This window comes from Microtus pennsylvanicus, chromosome 3 (genome assembly GCF_037038515.1).
Source record: "Microtus pennsylvanicus isolate mMicPen1 chromosome 3, mMicPen1.hap1, whole genome shotgun sequence".
Classification (NCBI taxonomy): Eukaryota; Metazoa; Chordata; class Mammalia; order Rodentia; family Cricetidae; genus Microtus; species Microtus pennsylvanicus.
In genome coordinates, this window is record NC_134581.1 from 57,233,165 (window position 1) to 57,245,689 (window position 12,525).

The 12,525-nt window shown below is 38.5% G+C and overlaps 1 protein-coding gene and 1 non-coding gene across 2 annotated transcripts in view; one reads left to right on the top strand and one right to left on the bottom strand.

Annotated features, from left to right (window-relative positions):
* Positions 1-12,525, top strand: part of LOC142846753 (IQ domain-containing protein H-like) — a 142,114-nt gene that overhangs the window by 114,937 nt on the left and 14,652 nt on the right. The window contains exon 10 of the mRNA XM_075967570.1: positions 3,334-3,456. Coding sequence (XP_075823685.1) covers positions 3,334-3,456 — 123 coding nt within the window. The remainder of the gene's footprint in view (positions 1-3,333; positions 3,457-12,525) is intronic.
* On the bottom strand, positions 4,642-4,776 carry LOC142847478 (U4 spliceosomal RNA). The gene has a single exon (XR_012910226.1). It is a non-coding gene; the product is annotated as a U4 spliceosomal RNA (small nuclear RNA).

Here is a 12,525-nt window from a genome sequence, read left to right on the forward strand (position 1 = left end):
AGCATCCTGGTTTGGGGGAAAACAATAAATCTTGTGGTGATGGTCAGAATCCCAGGAGACAAGTGGTACCCGTAGAGAAAGGAATAGTCTAGGAAATTATATTTATTTATGATTTAAAATCCTTCCAAAGGAATAGGGACAAAAATAGTAGGTACTATTTATCAGATTTCAGACACAGATGTTAAATGATGAGTTCAGGATCACAATGATAGTCAGTGGCTTCCCAGGTTTTGATCACATATTTCATATGCCCTCTCATCTATGGAATTCTGCTTGTATCTTCATTTTCAGAACTCCTGGACAATAACATTACAAGCTAAGATGATGGCAATAATGGAAAAGCAGCAGCAACTAAGAGACATATCAGATACCCCGACTCTTTACTGATTCTTCATACATTTTAAGCTGAGGACTGAGAAAGGGGGAACAAGAATTTGTTTTCACTGAGAAGTAGCCCCAGGGTGGCCTGATCTTACTGCATGCAGAAGTCATATTCTGCTGGGCTATGAACTCTTTTGCTGTGCTTTATGACCAAGTACCACAGTATGGAGAGTGATCTACCTACCATGTAGTTTCCTGCTTCTCTCACGAACTGTGGCATAATCTTGATTGTGCTTATTTATACTAAGGTACCATAAGACAAGTTTAGAAGACAAATATAACCTTCAATGGAATCACCATGTGAATTCATGGCAATTACCATACAATTACATGCTCAGTAGCCTCTGTGGAATTCCAGAGTGTTGAGGTTCACATCCATCCTCTGTGTAACATGAGGGCCTGCTTGTTGGGGTTTCTGTCCTGCCCAGTTCCCACAGCCAGTAAATCCCAAAGAAAACCAAACAGAACATCTACATTAGTTATAAACTGATTGGCCCATTAGCTCAGGCTTCGTATTAGCTCTTATAACTTATATTAACCCATTATTCTTATCTATGTTAGCCACATGGCTCAGTACCTTTTTCAGTGGGACAGGTCACATCCTGCTTCTCCAGTATCTGGGCAGGACTGCAGGAAGAGCTTTCTTCTTCCCAGAACACTCCTGTTCTCATTGTCTGGCCTCTACTTCCTATCTGGTTATCCCGCCTATACTTCCTGCCTGGCTACTGGCCAAACAGCGTTTATTTAAAACATAATTGACAGATACAGAATTGTTCCACACCACTTCTGGGCCTTCACTATGAGGGCAGGTACATGGCACTGCCTGGCATGATAGACTCTAGCCAGCTGAGTCAGAGCTTCTCTTAGTTTGCTCTTGTCACTACCATATTTGCAACATGGAGGTTATAGACAGTAGCTATATACTGCACATTAAAAAAGAAAAAGTAACCTAAGAAAAAACTTTTGAAAGTTTTTACCACAAAGAAATGATAAATGTTTGAAGAGATAAAAATGCTTATCTGATTTAAATATTTGAATACATATGTATATCAAACATTACATGGTACTCCACTGATAGGTAAAATGTTTTTGTGTCTCTGTTAAAAATAAACATGTGTCCTAGTTGTACAGATGGGACAATTCTAATAGCAATGCATGACTCAAGACACATTATCCTGCAAGGCCTAACATCTGTATAGACATGAACTCTACCTACCTGTGGAAAAAGTAACCTTAACAATGGTACTGACTGGGATCTTCACTTACAGGGTTTGATATAAATGTTGATGGAAAAGTCACATGAAAGGGGGACATATTACAAAAGATGACTGTAAAGTTTATACATATATGCCCAAGAGGAGGGAAAGAGGGACAGGAAGAGAGAAGAGTAAGGCTCTCTATTCTCTGATGGGCTGTGATCAGCTCAGCTCACACACTGCTTCCTAGACAGAACCTGAGGCCTGCCTACAGATCTCCAGGTACCCCCATGTCAGCGTGTGTTTCAAGTCACTGTGGAAGTCCAAGCATCTGTAGGACCCTAAGACCCAGACTTGGGCCAGGAGCATTCTCTCACGACTCTAAAGTTGATCACGACTCTGTATGCAGGCCTCCACACTTTCAGACATCCCACAGAAACATCTGATGGTCCAGGGCAAATATATAATGTTATGCATTCTGCAAAGCTGCTAATATCCAATACTCTAATTTGTGCAGATTAAATTTTAAATGTTCTATGAAATATGTAAGTGAAGTTTTCTGGGCCTACTATAGCCAGTCTCTAATATGTATGCAAAATAAAGTGAAAGGCATGAAAAGCAGAAGGGTTACTTAGAAAGAGGAAAGAGATCACCAGGTGGAGAGGGGGAACAAGAGGGAATAATAGGTGACTATAATTGAAATCCATTGTGAACATGTATGAAAATGGCATAATGAAACCTGTTTGTTTGTATAATTAATATCTACTAATAACTTTTTTAAACAGCAGCTTCCAAATTGAAAATGCAATTAGTTTCAAAATTGGCTACCTTAAGGAGTATTTTGTTAACACTAAAGTGGCTTATATCATAAAGTATAGTATGGAAAGGAGGAATATTACTTCTAGCACTATGAATAATATGTCATGTTGATAGTGTGTTTGTCAGCTTTGAGATAATATGACAGGGGTCTTATTTAGCTTACAGTTTGGTGGACTAGCCCATTCATTTCTTTGGACCTCTGGTGGGGGTGATGGATTGCAATAATAGAAAATGCATGGTGAAATAAAACCACTTACATTATGAGCCAAGAAGTAAAATAGAGACAAAAGCACCTAAATTCTGACAATCCCTTTTGAGGGCATGTCTCCAATCACTTAACAATCTTCCACAGAATCCTACCTCCTCATGATTTCACTATCCTTTAATATGTGACCTTTAGGAAATAGTACCCAAAGCACAATAGCATGGATCCTTAATATAAGGTGAGAAAGACTGCAATTCATATGTGTGGCCTTTCTCTCTCAAAAACACACTACTTCAATCCAATAATGAGAAAAACATCAGAAAAAACAAACCAATGGGAATTTAATGAACTAGCTAATCAGTACTCAAAATTGTCAAGTCATCAAAAACATGGGAATCTGAAGAACTAAGAAAGATCTGAGGAACATAAGGAAATAAGATGACTGAGTATAATATAACACTAAAAACAAGATGGGGCCTTGACACAGGAAAGGGGAAATGGAAAAAAACTAATGAAATTCAAATAAAGTATGAACTTAGATAACAGTAATGTAGCAGCCGGGTTCCCTAGTTATGACAAGTGTTCCAAAGCAATGTACGGTAGAATCAACAGTGCAACTGTGGTAGAATAAGCACTTCTGTGCCACCTAGTCATTTTCTGCAAATCTGTAACTGTAAAGTTAAATTTTGACGTGAAAATTTTTGGATTCTAACTCAGTTGTAACTTTTCTAGTCACCAGAAACCAGTCGCTATGCAGTGATGTCTACCCAGCTGAAGCACGACAATCTCTCCCTAGTCTTCTATTATGTTTTTCTCCAGATGTGTAAGGCCCATGGCATTGGCTATGACCTTGAGGTATGAGGGGTTATAGTTCACTGGGGCTGGACCACTCAAGTATGTGCAGGATCTAGATGGCTGATAAACTGCTGCCCCTTCAAAGAGATGTTTTTTAAGATTAGGTAGGTATGTTCAGAGGAAGGCTAGGAATTGTACAGGACAGGACCTGAACAACAGCAGTTCCACAAGAATAGCACTTAGTCCTGGACACTTCCCTTCCTTTCCAGATTTGCACAACCACATCATAAAGCAATAACCCTAGTTACCAGATTTGGGATTGCCTTGGAGGCATCTCTTGATCCTGCAGTGGGCACGTCCTGAGCCTCTAGAGCCTACCTACTACTAAGAAATCTCTCCTTGGTCTTCTCAGACAAATAGAACAGACAGCACTGACACGGTGGCTTAAGCAGCAAGAATTTGTTTTCTTACAATTGGAGCGTAGAAGTCCAAGGTAGATTTGGCTCCTGGTAAGGGAACCACCATCTTCTTCTTGTGTCTCTAACACACAGCCACACAGCCACACAGCCACACAGCCACACACACACACACACACACACACACACACACACACACACACACACATACACCAGGGAATGTGATGTCTTTTATATAAAAACACTAATTCTAAAGGATCAATGCTCTACTCTTATGAGTTATTTAACTTAGTGACCTCCTTAAAGGCCCTGTTTCCAATATAATCACATAAGTGTTTTAGGGTTAAAAATATAAGGTAGGGAACAACAAAATGAAGTCGTTATCATTCTGCTGTTTACATGTGATGATTTCTTTCAGGAGAAAAGTGAAAATGCCAGAATGAACTAATTCACCTGAAATTGTTACATTCCTTGCACACAATCCGTTCAGAATTAAATAGTTTTTAGTTCCAAATTGATGGTACTGAAATAGTCCCATGTACCACAAGGTATAATCCACTTGCTTTATTTTTCTAAAGTATCAAAACAGAATAGTGTGAATCAGTATATTTAGCAGGGAAAGTCTCAAAAAAGCTCAAAACAAAACATATGTTATCATGTTATACTATCTAAAATGTGTTTGTTCTTGAGGTCAGGGCTTTACACTCACTTGACTGGAGTTATAATACTTTTGAGAAAAGTAAAGCCCAGAAATCAAGGAATTATTTTCACCTTTGCTTTCTGAGTGCTTGGATGCACTCCTTTTTCTTTCTGTTTTTTTTTTGTTTAGTCTCTGTAGAGACTGAAAGAAATTCCCAATGCTAAGTATATTGCAAGTTATCACAGCAGGTGTTGGGGAAAGTTTTTAATTAGCAATAACTGTGCCTAGGATAAACCTCATTGTCTATGACACTGTAACTAGGAGCAGTATTGTAATAAGAGGGTTGTCTTGGTGCAGGAGGTAATCACATGGTGCAGAGGAAGCAGATCAGTAAAGGTCAGGGGCCTTGCTAGGGAAAGCTACAGAAAGAATGGATAGAGAGGCATCAAAGACAGTCATCACAGTTTACAGACTCACCTGCAGGTTTTCTCGTGTTCAATAACTTAGAAAGGATAAGAGATAAAAAGGTAAAGAAAAATACAGAGTAGAGGCAACAGAGTAATGGAATAACACAAAAAAGAAAGAATCAGAAGCAAAGGAAAGATAAAATCCAGAAATTAGAGGATTTTCTATTTGAAGAAAGCAGAAAGAATAACCAGAAGCAAAGCAAACAAATGTGTGTGTGTGTGTGTGTGTGTGTGTATATACACATCACATAAATCATACACAAACATATATGGATCAGGGACAACACACACAACACGTGTACATGTTTGTATGTGTGTGAGAAAGAGAAAGAGAGAGACAGAGACAGAGAGACAGAGACAGGCTGAAGTGATAGTCATCTGACCACATTGGCATTTTACAAATTTCCCAGTTGTATTACTGCCTGACTTTTCCTGAAGTGGGCGCTCATATTTCTGCCTGACTGTAAAAATTGATTTAGTAGTCTATTCCTAATGAGAACTTTGCACCACCACTCCACCCCTTTCCCTTCCCTTTTTCTTCTTCTCTTCCCCATTTTCTCCCTCTTTATCTTCATCATCTTCTTTTGGTTTCCTGAGACAAGATCTTACCCTAAAGCTTAGACTGGTTTTAAATTCCTGACCCTCTTCCTGCCTCAACCGCTCAGTTCCTGGGATTGCAGGGGTTCTTATCATCCTGCTCTTCCTGTCATTCTGGACGTCTCTCAGGAAGGAAGATGATGGCCAGCATTTTAGAGCACTTGCTGTCTGTCAGCCACTGAGCTAAGCACTTTCAGTTCACCATCTCATTCATGCCTGTGCTGGGAGGAGGTGCTGTTTCTACCATATCACAATGCGCTTTCCCAAGAATGTTATGGAGCTGGTATTCAAATACCATAACTGTACACAGCTTTCTCCCAAATGTGTCTTTTGCTCTTAAGAACTGATTCACTTGAAATAAAATATGATTGCCAGCCTAATAAAAGAGTTCTGAGATCCATTTCAAAAGCATGCTCTGTCTCAGTGCCTCTTACTCAGCTGGAGAAGCAGCACCTTCTCTGCAACAACCCCTACTATCGCCGCTAGCTTACACAAGCGAGGCGTGCATTTAAGATGGACTTCCCTAAACTGCCATTCTCTCTAATTATACTAAGACTAAAAAGAAAACCATTTACCTAAACCCAAGTGTAACCTCTTCTACCTGGTCTTACTTTTGGTTGAATTTAAAGTGGGTGCTTTTTCCAGGAAAAGCAAGCAACATAAACAATATATTATTGTTGATACTACCAAAGGAAGATTCCTCCAGTGTCCTCATTCAATTTGGTTTTCTTCCCATTATTATCACAGAATTTCAGTGTTTTTTTTTTAAATCGAGGGTGGGAAGTGTCAATTATCCTATGAGCTTATGTTTTTCTTTCCATTTTTTTTAAAAAAGATTTGACTGAAGTTTCTGTTCTGCCTGGTTCCCATGGATGTTAAGTCCCAAAGAAATGCACAGAGGCCTATATTAATTATAAACTGATTGGCCTAGTAGCTCAGGCTTCTTATTAACTATTTCTTACATCTTATAGCCCATTATTCTTGTCTGTGTTAGCCACGTGGCTTGGTACATTTTTCAGCAAGGCAGTCACATTTTGTTTGTTCTGTGTCTGGCTTCCTCTCTGTCTGGGTGACAGACTGCAGACTGAAACTTCCCTCTTCGCGGAATTCTCATTGTCCTGCCTCTACTTCCTACCTGGTCGCCCTGCCTATACTTCCTGCCTGGCTATTGGCCAATCAGCGTTTATTTAAAATACAAGTGACAGGGTAGAGACCATTGTCTCACAGCATTATGTATACAGTGGTCTGCCTGTATGTATGCCTGAAGGACAGAAGAGGGCACCAGATCTCAGTACAGATGGCTGTAAGCCACCACATGGTTGCTGGGAATTGAACTCAGGTCCTCTGGAAGAGCAGTCAATGCTCTTAACCTCAGAGCTATCTCTCCAGCCCCAAGCTTAATTTTTCTTCATGCATATTAGAGATGCATTGCTGAGTTTTTAAGTAACTTGGTGGGTCTCATTCCTGGTATTTCTATAATGCCACAGAATGCCCCCACTAGTTTCTTAATGAAATGAAGCTGTAATGCAAGCCATATGAGGAAAGGCATCATGTTTACTCTCTGTAACAGTGTGAAGGGGGCTAGCATCACTCATACATAGGCAGTATGGCCCCACAACCAGCAACAATCATTTTCTCTGGCCTAGATATTACCATGGTGGGAAATATTAGCATTGTTTACATAAACTCTGGTTCTTCCCTCTTTGGGTACATAACAGAACTACACTTCCTCAGTGCTCTCCCAAAGTTGGGCATGACCATGTAAATTGTTTTGGCCAATGAGATATTAACAGAAGTGAGATATGTCCTATCTATGCAGAACATTTGAGTTTCTGTATCCTCTTTCCTACCTTGGAAAAACATGGGAGTTCATTCCAAGAGTTCACTGTACCAGTCTCGTGTCTGAGGGTATCAACAGTGACTGAAGACACATGTCATCCACATGGAATAAGACATAAGCAAGAACTGCAGCTTCTGTGTTATAGACAACCAGCAACTGTCTTTTTCAAATACTGAAGCATAACCAATCTACCTGGTTGGCATAGAAATTAGTATCCAATCAAAAGTGTTCCCAAACAAAACCTGCAAGTTTGATGTTGACTTGGTGACATGGAAGTGTTCATGGGAATAGGCCATCTCAAAAATCATATTGTGAAGTCATAAAATATTAGCAAAACTGGTACCTATAACAACTTAGAAGGCCTACTGTGTTCACAGCATTGGCGAAGTGTTAGAAAACACAATGCTTTTTTTTGTATGTTGATCAGTGTCAATTGCTTTGTCAAAGAATACAAAAACTGTGAACCTCTAAATGTACCAGGCAATCTATATCAAAAGTGAAAATAAACAGATTCTAGAAAGTAGGAACTTGAAAAAGCTGGAAAAAGTGAGTTGTAAATTTAGAAAGGTATAAAATATACTGACAGGAGCTGGCAAGATGACTCAACAGGCCTGCTACACAGGCCTGATAACTTGAGTTTGAGCCCCTGAATCCATGTAAACATAGAAGGAGACAACCAACACCACAGAGTTGCCCTTGAACCTCCACACATGCACAATAGCAAGCACACACACAATACTGAAAGGCTTTTGCACACACAAAAAAGTAAAACTCAGCCTTGTAATAAGAATCAAACTAAAGTTACAAAAACAACTAACTACTAAAACCTCTGAATAGATCTCAGAGTAAGGATATAGCAAAGATTATAGCATCTAGCAAATGTTTTAATATAGAGAGACTAGCTCAAGAAAACCAGACAAAGGCTATCACTCTTCTACTAAAGCCTGACAGGCTTAAGGCACCTACAATTAAGAGATGAGAGGGGTACAGAAACAAGAAACCAAGAAATAAAGAAAAACCTAGCTATATGCAGATATCACTACATAAGCAGTTATTGGAGCTGATTGAAATTAAAGTTTCGTGTGTGTTTTATGTTTGTGCATATGCACCAGTGAGTGCCAGTGCACATGCACATGGCTTATGGAAGTCAGAGAACAATCTTGTGTGTCAGATCCCAGACATCTTCCATTTTTTTCTGTTTGAGACAGAGTCACTCATTAGCCTGGAACTTAGCCACAAACACCAGGCTAACTGCCTATGAGTTTCCACGGATCCTCTATCTCCACCTCCCACTTCCCAGTGCTGGATAATAGACACACTCCCAGCTAAGGATCCAAACTCAGGCTTTACAAACCAAGCCACCTGCCTAGCCTGAAGTCAAAAATTTTGAGGACTTCAACAGTTAAAAGAAACATTAATGTGCACTGAAGGAGGCTGTACCTGTTTAAGACTTAAAACGACCTTTGGGTCCTCAGCTATCAGTAGGTAGTGAGTGGTAGAAAGTCTTAAAAGAGAATACTCAGAAGGCAGAACCAAGGAACACACACACAAAACACAGCATTTACAAGAGTCCCCTTAAGTTCATAGAAGCACCCTGCTAAAGAGTATTTCCCACACACAGTACAGGAGCCCAGTGGAACCTCAGAACCACTACAGACTGTCTTCCATTTGTATCATTCTTTTCCCTTCCAAACAGAAGCAAGTACAGCAATGGCCTCATCCCTTTACCCACAGGGTTTGAGTGGTGAAAGTTGAACAGATAATTATTTTCTCCTTTGGAGCACACGTACTTCATATCAAGAGGCCCAAACCTAATCTGGAGACACCATGGGTCATCCATAATCACGTGTGATGTAATTTTAAAGCACTGTACACTGTGTAAAACATGTTCAAATATTTTGTTTGATCCTTGCCATAACTTTAAACATTTTTGCCTTGATTTTGTAGATGAGAAAGCTGGAGCTTCAAAATCAACTGCTTTGCAAGTCTGCATAACAAAGCCTTGTTTTTATGTGCTTTCCAGTAACTAATCTGAAAAGGATTTTATACAAGCAAATTCTTAAATATTTTCAAAGAAAGACTAAGATAAAAACAAATTTAAGAAGTTAATTTAAGTTACCAGCCTAAAGAAACAGGCATGAGTAAAACAGAAACAAGGAATCTGATGGCCAGGAAGTAACACTGGGAGGGTACTTTCCAGGAAATGAGACCAGGTCATGGATCTAGAGTGGAATTGTCTACACTGAAGTCAATCAGTAATTTTGATACTGTTATGAATTGTAATGTAAATACTTTTGAAGATAGAGGTTTGCTAAGGGGTTGGTTGCGCCCCACAGATTGAGAGCTGCTGACATACAGCTTCTGCAGTTTTCTCTCTAAGTTACAGAATCCAATAAAAATCTAAGACATACTAAAGGACAGGACCAAAAGAATTGAAAGCAAATAGAAGAAAGTATCCAAAAGTGATCCAATATTTAAGTTATCAGCCAGAGATTCTAAAATAACTATGATTAATATCCAGGAAGATAAGAGGATAGGTTTTTAGAGTAACAAGGTAATTAATTTCACAGAAGCCCTGAATCTGCTTTTCAGAAATCAAGTGGATGTATGTGGGTTCTTGGGGATAATTTGTTTTCACCTGTAATACGTAAAATAGTTAATCATGTATGGGATAATGGAATAAGGAAAACATGATGTTTTTACACTCATATTCATTATAATCATTCACTTGAAAAATAGAATGTAACCACATTGTAATTTTTATATTGCTAGAAAGATTTTTCTGGGGTATATATGCTTTAAGGGAAAAAAGACACAGAAGAAGGGAAACATGGGGTAGAAGAATAGAACAATAGAGAATAGAGTAGAATATGGACTTAATTCACAGAAAAGGAGGTTAAAAATCAGTAAATGTTCCACAAAGCCTTGGAATGGCAAGCATATGAACTTTTTCTGATTAAGAATTGCATTCCAGGCAACATGGACTTATTTGAACAAAGAGAGAAATAAAACTTGGAGGGAAAACTGGTTATCCGAAGTGATTTGCTATAATCATGTTAATAATAGAGTCCTAGAAGAGCACTGTCATGCAAAAATATAATGTGAGCCACAGAGACCATTCACATTGGTCTCAGAATAATTTTTAAATGTGAAAAAGTAGTCAAGATTAATTTAATATCTGATAATCCAATATATTAAAAATATTTTATCTCAATATAGCATAAAACTATTGAGACATTTTCATGTTTGCACTAAATATTTTTGAAATTTATTTAGTTTTTTGTGAGAACAATTTTTCATACAACATATTTTGATCATGATTTTTCCCTTTCCTAACTCCTCCCAGATCCTACCCACCTTCCTACCCAACCTTATGTTCGTTTTCTCTCTCCCTTTAAAACAACAGACAAAAACAAAATAAAAAAGCAATAAATACACTTTTAAAAAACTACCAAAACCCCCACAAAAATGAAAAGCAAAATAGATAAGCAAAAGACTGATAAGACAAAAAATGCCTAAACAAAGCAAAATAAGACAAAAAATATGTAAAAATACCACTGAGTTCATTTTATTTTGATCCTGTGAATGGGGCCTGCCCACCCAAGATGTGGTTAAAACACCAATCTCATTCCTTTGAAGAAAACTGATTTTTTTTTCTTTACCAGCTGCTATCAGCTGCAGATACCTTCTTGGTTAGAGGTAGGAGCCCATGTCAACTCACCCTTTCCAGTGCTGGGACCCTGTCTGACATGGACCTGTATATGCCTTGTGCTTACTGTCTCTGAGTTTATATGTGCATGGTGTCATCCATCACCTCTGGCTAGTAATCTTTATCCCTCCTCTTCCACATAGTTCCCTGAGCCTTGAGGAGAGGGCTTTGATAAAGACACATTTAGGATTGAGTTTCTCACTCCATACATTGCCCATTTGTAGGTCTCTATGTTTAGTTCCCATTTACTGCAAGAAGCTTCTCTAATAATGGCTCAGTGAGGCACAGTTCTGTAGATGTGACACTATGTCATCAGGAGTCATTTTCCTTTAGTGGAATAATAGTGGTAGGTTGTCCCCTAGGCCTGTGACCTATCTAGACTCAGGTTCTTGGTCACTTTAGTAGAATCAGATAGAGGTTCCATTTCATGAAATGGAATGAGAAAGTAACGGTTGGTTACACCCTTGACATCTGTGCCATTATTGCATCAGTGTATCTTGTGGGGAGCTCACTGCTATAGTTCACAGGGATTGTAACTGGGAGATACTGATGATTACCTCTCTCCTACAGTATGGCATGCAGCGTTACTTCAGGAGGGGTGTGCTGTTGGTTGTCACTCTTTTTGCTCTTTACTCTTTGGGGGCCTGCCACTCGGCTCCCAAATAAATCACATACAAGGAGGCTTATTATTACTTATAAATGCCTGGGGCCTTAGCTTAGCTTGTTTTTAGCCAACTTGTCTCAACTCAAATTATCCTATCTACTTTTTTCCTCTGGGCTTTTACTTTTCCTTACTTCTGTAATCTTATTTTCATTCTTACTCTGTCTGGCCCCTTCTTTCCTCACTCCTTAATTTCCCTTCTTTTCTCTCTTTTTCTCCTTCTGTTTATACTCTCTGTCTGCTAGCCCTGCCTATTCTTTCTCTTGCCTTGCTATTGGCCATTCACCTCTTTATTAGCCCATCAGGTGTTTTAGACAGGCACAGTAACACAGCTGCACAGTGCTAAACAAATGCAATATAAAAGGATGCAACATATCTTTGCATCATTAAACAAATGTTCCACAGCATAAACAAATGTAGCACAGCATAAACAAATGATGTCTGGGATGGCAATACCTCTAGCTGTTCTTTTATTATTCAGGATTGGTTTTTAGCTATTGTGGTTTTTTTTAAATTTCCATATGAATATGAAATATTTTTTTCAATTTCTGTCAAGAATTGTGTTGTAATTTTTATATGTTGAATCTTTAGATTGTTTTTAGTAGGATATTTAATTTCACTATATTAATTGTATATAGCCATGAGCATGGGCGATATCCCATCTCCTGGTGTCTTTTTCAATTTCTTTCTTTAATGTCTTAAAGATTTTATTACACAAGACTTTTCACTTGCTAGGTTAGAGTTATCCCAAATTTTTGTTTTGTTTTATTTTGTTTTTGATTTTATTTTTAGGCTGTTG